The sequence below is a fragment of the Ictalurus furcatus genome, chromosome 21 (genome assembly GCF_023375685.1).
Source record: "Ictalurus furcatus strain D&B chromosome 21, Billie_1.0, whole genome shotgun sequence".
Classification (NCBI taxonomy): Eukaryota; Metazoa; Chordata; class Actinopteri; order Siluriformes; family Ictaluridae; genus Ictalurus; species Ictalurus furcatus.
In genome coordinates, this window is record NC_071275.1 from 12,414,015 (window position 1) to 12,421,500 (window position 7,486).

The window sequence follows — 7,486 nt, forward strand, 5'->3', positions numbered from 1 at the left end:
ACAGTGGCAGCTTGGTGGTGCAGGGGCTTAAACCCCCGACCTTAGCCCCTTAACCCCCATTTCAGGAAAGTAGGATATATATATATAATCTATATATATATATATATATATATATATATATATATATATATATATATATATATATATATATATATTATAACCATCTATAATCTGTAATATATATATATATTACAGATTATAGATGGTTAGTGAATGTAGTGTGATTTCTAGGAGAAAATCAGAATACAATCATGAAATCTCTTTTGTGTGCTGATTAGGAACATTTATAGGGGCGTGTCTTTGTATTTATATATGAGCGAGATGGACACACCCACTTATCGACAGACAAACCCCACTCTTTAGTTTGGACAAATGTGAAAAAGCATGTGATCTTCTGGAAAACGATAATCCTATAATTCTCTTAAAGTCCACAAAGAAATGTCTCTCAGATACAAAACTGATAATATATCGTAAACTGTGATCAGATCTAACATTAGCTTGGGGCTGCTTTTGCATTCAACTGTTAGCAATAAATGCTGTATGTTCAAGGACAACACACACACGCACACACACACACACACACACACACACACACACACACACACACACACACACACACACACACACTAAGATGTATATCTATGCTGCTGAGTGGCATTCTTTTTATATTAGCTTAATCTAAACACTGCTAATGTCCAGTAAACACATGTTAACATGCTAGGAACATGAGCTTTTACTATAGCACTTGAGATTCTTCTATAGCCTTATCTAGAACAATTCAGATCATTTCAACGCTTCAGATGCCCTCTAGTGGGCAACAAACATGGGAATATTGTTACTTATTGAGTTTGGGAAACAGCTGCAGATGTTTTAGGAAATAAATGGCTGCTGTGTGACGTTCCTGATGTTTTTTTCTTTGTTAAAGCAGTGCTTAAGTTTTCAGACTTAGTCATAATTTGTTCACATTATTATTTTTTATGGCTTGTCACACTTGCTCGAGTCACTAACTGTCTTTTTAGAAATGTGTTCTTTAATTAATTACTGTATATAAATATAAAAAAGATGAGCTGCAGGTTTCAGAAACTCTTCTTTAAAGGAAGCTCTCAGTCATTTGTGTGTGTTATATTTGTCATTTCTGATGCAAGTGCCTTACAGGAACATCACTGACTCCATTACTCAGATGACCTGAGTTTATTTGCCGGCTGTTTTACACATACTTAAAAATAAAATGTAAAATAAATATTCAGAAAGTTCTTCAGATTTCTTCAGTTAGAGCAGAAACCCGCAGCATGGTGTAATAACTAACGAACCAAATGATATAGCGATGTTCAGAAGACTCACTAATGCCATTTAAAAGATTTGACTCAACTCTGTGTCACTTTAAAGATTCAGTTCTTTAAAATTACTGTTTAAACGAATCATTGAGATTTTTATTCATCTGATTCTTTTGAACCACTGATTCTGTTAATTAATTGTTTTGGATTAAGTTCTTGCCAGCTACTAATTTTTTGATTCATTTGATTCCAATTCAAACTCACTTAAGTAATTTGACTCCTTTTTGGCTAACTCTAAGTGAACTGAAGAAGTTTTAATTAATTTGATTCTCTATTGCGAGTAAATTCATTTTATAAAATAAATTATGTTTTTATTTATTTGACTTGCGAATGCAACTCATTTTATTAAATCTTCCTAAATTACCCATATAACGAACAACATTTCTGTTTATTATGCTTTAATGATTGATTATTTAGTTATTTACTACAACTAACAAAAAAAGGTATTCAGAAAAAAGGTATTTAGTGTGTAAAATAACTTGTAAATGTGTTCTGAATCTTCTGATTCATTTCATAAGGAGTCGTTTGTATAGTGTGAATGAATCCCCTGTGCTGCGGTTATTCTGCTGTTCTGGTCTGATGTTTGATTTAATTCAGATATTTTATTTAATTTACACATGACTTTATCATTGCTTTAACAGTTTCTCTCATAAATATCTGCTCTGTTATTTTATCCAAAGGTCACCTGCTGATTTTTTTTTTAAAGTTATTAAAAATGACATACACACACACACACACACACACACACACACACAGAGGAAGTGTGTACAGTTAGATTAATGTGTGTAATGAAGTAAGACTATGTGCATGATTATTGCTGGACAATCTGATATTAAATCTGATATTAAATCTGATGTTCAAAGCATGAAACACTGATTTTCTCTTTAGGTCATGTGACCTGCTGATTATATTCATGTTACTGTAAATAAATAAATCATTTAGTAAAAGATGAGTGAAAGATTAATGAACATAATTCATGCACTTTTGTGTTTTTGTTTGCGTTCTTTCTTTTATTATTTTGTTTTATTTCCCAGCATGCACTGGGCTCTTGTTGTCTCAGTCTGTATAAAACACAGTGTTTTCTTAATCCCTCAATTTAATAATTCCTGATATTTAAACATTAAAGCCCAGAAAATGAACACAGTAGTGTTTAAAAAACAAAACAAAACTCTGTTGTTTGTTTGGAATAAAAATGTAATTAATTAAAATACAGAATGCAAAAGTAAAAAAATAAATAATATTAAAATAACTGAAATATTACAAATCAAAATAAATAAATAAAAGCATTTATTTACTGTCACTACACAACGATGAACTCGGTAAAGTTGAATATTAATTTATGAACTCTGAAATTTGATGTATGATGTAAATATAATTATTATACTTATCAGAAATATAATCATATATAACATTATATTTAAATGATCTATTATTAATATCATGAATCTGTAAACAGTTATTATTGTTTTAATCTGATGTGCCTCTGAGCTCTTAAAGCTCTAATCTGATTGGTTGTCATGGCGATTAATTGACTGTTGGTGTTATTCCAGAGGGGTGTCACTGTGTGTGTGTGTGTGTGTGTGTGTGTGTGTGTATGTTTGTTTGTGTGTGTGTTTAAAATGATAATAAATCCTGTTTAATCCTCACTTTACTCACTTTGTAAAGAATCTCAGGAGACGGAGGAAATGGAAGATTTAAAACTTTAATAACAGTTTGTCGTCCTGTGGGACGTTTAACACACGTCATCCTGTTCAAACCTTTGTGTGTGAGTGGGTGAGTCTTTGTGTGTGTGTGTGTGTGTGTGTGTGTGTGTGTGTGTGTGTGTGTAAGTGTATATACATATATATCCACACTTTCTCCTTCAGAACCAGTCATTTATTTGATAATTGAGTGTTTTGGAGTGTGTTTGGTGTGATGGACGCGAGTGTGTGGTTTGTGGTGTTTCTGGTCATTGCTGGGGCGACACACGGAGTCACAGACGGAGACACAGCTGTGGACTCGGAGGAAAACATGACAGAGATGCTGGTAAGCTGAAAAACATCAACACTGCAATTTATTTACTTTATTTACAAACAATCCAGATTTTACTCTAAATTTCCATGTTAGGGCCCAAGATAAAGTGCCCAGTACAGAATTACTGAACTACTAAACACTAGGAGACACTGAACACTAGGAGACACTGAACATTAGGAGACACTGAACACTAGGAGACACCGAACATTAGGAGACACTGAACATTAGGAGACACTGAACACTAGGAGACACTGAGCATTAGGAGACATTGAACACTAGGAGACACTGTTCATTAGGAGACACTGAACACTAGGAGACACTGAACACTAGGAGACACCGAACATTAGGAGACACTGAACACTAGGAGACACTGAACACTAGGAGACACTGAACATTAGGAGACATTGAACACTAGGAGACACTGAACACTACATACATAGCTGCTTTAATGATTTTAAATTGTGACTGAATCAAATGGCTTTCTTTTATTTTCTGTTCATAAATTTATCTGATTTTGCTGAACATTTAGATGAAAACACTGCAGTTTCTTACACACTTGTAAATAAAACAGACTTTATAAAATAAGACTGAAATAAATGTGTGTGTATATATATATATACATATATATATATATATATATATATATATATATATATATATATATATATATATATATATATATTCACACAAATGTTCTATCGTGTGGCTGATGATTATGCTAATGACATCAGCAACTTTTAAAGCCACTGAATAAAACTGAATAAAGCCTTTTAAATCCACACACACACACACACACACACACACACACACACACACACACACACACATTTAATTTTGTAATAGATTTTTTAAAAATTAGTTTAGAATTGCATTGTGGTGTACAGATTATAGACATACATACTGAATCACATTAAAACCTCCATTTCACAAACCTGTGGTATTTTAATCACTGAATGATGTGGGACATGCCTTTATTTTCCACATTATACAAAGGACGTGTGGAATCAGGAACCTGTTAAACTCTCTAAAGTGTTAAATTAACCAGCGTGTGAAATGAGGGTAAAGTGTTAAATTAACCAGCGTGTGAACTGAAGGTAAAGTGTTAAATTAACCAGCGTGTGAAATGAGGGTAAAATGTTAAATTAACCAGCGTGTGAAATGAGGGTAAAGTGTTAAATTAACCAGCGTGTGAAATGAGGGTAAAGTGTTAAATTAACCAGCGTGTGAAATGAGGGTAAAGTGTTAAATTAACCAGCGTGTGAACTGAAGGTAAAGTGTTAAATTAACCAGCGTGTGAAATGAGGGTAAAGTGTTAAATTAACCAGCGTGTGAAATGAGGGTAAAGTGTTAAATTAACCAGCGTGTGAACTGAAGGTAAAGTGTTAAATTAACCAGCGTGTGAAATGAGGGTAAAATGTTAAATTAACCAGCGTGTGAAATGAAGGTAAAGTGTTAAATTAACCAGCGTGTGAAATGAGGGTAAAGTGTTAAATTAACCAGCGTGTGAAATGAGGGTAAAGTGTTAAATTAACCAGCGTGTGAAATGAGGGTAAAGTGTTAATGATCCTAAAACTGTAAACGAGTAAAAACATTAATTCATGATTCATTTGATTAAATTTAAACTCCGATAAAAATCTACACATTTAATAATAATTTAACTGAGGTCTGATTATTAACACTGTGTGTGTGTGTGTGTGTGTGTGTGTGTATTACAGGTCAGTGAACAGCAGCTTCGTGGTGTTATTGATGATCGTCTCCTGAAGATGGCACTGAGTTCATTACTGCACAACTTTCAGAGAAACACACGTGACCCATCAGTGTTACACCACCCTCAACGGTACGCACACACACACACACGACCCATCAGTGTTACAACACCCTCAACAATACACACACACACACACACACACACACACACACACATAAACACACACACTCCACATGGCCCATCAGTGTTACACCACCCTCAATGGTACACACACACACACACGCACACACACACGTGACCCATCAGTGTTCCACCACCGTCAACGGTGCACACACACATACACACACACACACACACACACACACACGTGACCCATCAGTGTTATGCCACCCTCAACAGTATACACACACACATGCACACACACACTCACACACTCACTCACTTACTGAACAGAATTCACGTGTTTGTGTGGGTGTGTGTGTTGTGTATTGATATGTGTATTGTTGATGTGTGTGTTGTGTATTGATGTGTGTATGTGTGTGTATTGTTGATGTGTGTGTTGTGCAGGTTTGGGCGTGGTTCACACTCTGATGTACGGACTGATGAGAGAATTCAGTCTCAGGACTGGGACGGCGTTCCACAACAGATTTGGAGCCTCGCTGTGCCACAGAGATTTGGCAAAAAGTAGCTTATAAACACACACACACACACATGCACACACACACACACGCATACACACACACACACACACACACACACACACTCACATACTCACACAGACACACACACACATACACACACATACTCATCTATTTTCTGAATAATTTCTCATACAGTACTACAAAAATATTAACTGTGTTCAGGTTCTGATTTAATATAAATAATATTACTGCTGTTATTAAAAATTTATAATAATAATAATGATAAATAATGAATAATTAATAAATGTGACTCGTTTGTCATTGTGTTGATTTGTGTGTTTTAATGAAGTAGTAAAGCAGCAACAAACAAAGATTTATCTCTGAGTATTATTTTACACCATCACACACACACACACACACACACACCATCACACACACACCATCTCACACACACACACACACACACACACACACCATCACACACACCATCACTTACACACACACACACACAGACACACACACACACACACACACACACACACAATGAAGCGCCCCTCTGATAAGTCATTATGGTTAATTTCCTCTCTGACATCACAAGCAGTTGCCATGGATACGGATAACATGGAGGCCACACGTGCATCACAATAGTGTCACCAACGAGGATTTGCAAACTTAAACACATTTATTACAGTGATTATAGGACACACGCACACAGACACACACACACAAAGATGCAGGCCAAATCCCAAATCAGGAAGCACAAATAAATATTTAACATCCAGTTTTGTGACTTTCACTTCCACATGAGACAAACAGAGTGTGTAAATACACTGACCACATTAACAAAAGTAAACACCAATAACAAGAGACAGGTTAGTAACAAAAGACAGACATTAATCAGTGGGTGTGGCCAGGGGTGGGGCTAGATCCGAAACGCAACAGGTAAAACACTTATCATGTTTCTGTCACATGACTGCAGCATTATAAAGCTTCAAGACTAAAACAAATAAATATATCACATGCATTAAATCCTGAACATGCAGCAGAGGAAATAAATAAATCTGTTTATCACAACAACAAACAGCACATTTACTACTGCACTGCAGCTACAGCGCTAATGTCGCTAACAAATAATGGAGGCTTATGGCCACCAGTTTAGCATGGTGCACTTAATATAGTTTATTCATGACCTGCTGTGTTTTTTTTTTATCTGTGGAGTACTGTCTTTGACTTTCAACACTATATGAGTCTTCATTATTATTATTATTATTATTATTATTATTATTATTATTATTATTATTATTATATACCTGTGGATATTTATGGGGAATTTTACAAACTTTAATAATAAAATATTTAGCGAATACCTCACTGTCTCAGACTGTGTAGTATATTATAATATATTATAATATATTACTTGTAAGTGTAGTGTAAAATAAATGCAATAATTTATCATTTTCATGGCTGGATTTCACCCAGATTTTCTATTTTTAAAGCACTAGTCTACATTTTTATTTTATTTTAATAATTGTGTTTCATGAGATTTTGTTAATGTTTAATTTCACATTTTTCTCCACAATGACATTCCTTCAGTGTGAGAGTGTGGAGCTGATCAGTGCGGTAACTGGCAGACGAAGCAGCCAATTGGAGGACAGCATGGTGTTGGTGGGTGGAGCCAGTCAGTGGGAGGGATCAGAAAGAGTTGAAGCTGCAGAGGAGAAAGGCAGAGAAAGGAGGGAGGTGTGTATGTGTGTGTGCATGTGTGTGTGTGTGTGTGTGTGTGTGTGTGT

The 7,486-nt window shown here is 35.0% G+C and overlaps 2 protein-coding genes across 4 annotated transcripts in view; both read left to right on the plus strand.

Moving 5' to 3' along the window:
* Positions 1-69, plus strand: part of itga7 (integrin, alpha 7) — a 24,390-nt gene extending 24,321 nt beyond the window's left edge. For both annotated transcript variants that reach the window (XM_053653267.1, XM_053653268.1), the window contains exon 25: positions 1-69. This exon is cut by the window's left edge and continues 905 nt beyond it. The gene's annotated coding sequence lies outside the window, so the exon portion shown is untranslated.
* A 2,725-nt stretch (positions 70-2,794) lies between these two features.
* On the plus strand, positions 2,795-7,422 carry npffl (neuropeptide FF-amide peptide precursor like). Of its 2 annotated transcripts, XM_053653351.1 has the most exons (4): positions 2,795-3,359; positions 5,063-5,184; positions 5,623-5,739; positions 7,290-7,422. In XM_053653351.1, the coding sequence occupies exons 1-4, from the start codon at positions 3,249-3,251 to the stop codon at positions 7,306-7,308; spliced, it is 369 nt and encodes a 122-aa protein (XP_053509326.1). In that variant the 5' UTR covers positions 2,795-3,248; the 3' UTR covers positions 7,309-7,422. The 2 variants fall into 2 exon arrangements, with proteins under 2 accessions (XP_053509326.1, XP_053509327.1); XM_053653352.1 differs by lacking the exon at positions 7,290-7,422 and having other exon boundaries at positions 2,802-3,359; positions 5,623-6,061.
* The last annotated feature ends 64 nt before the right edge of the window (positions 7,423-7,486 follow it).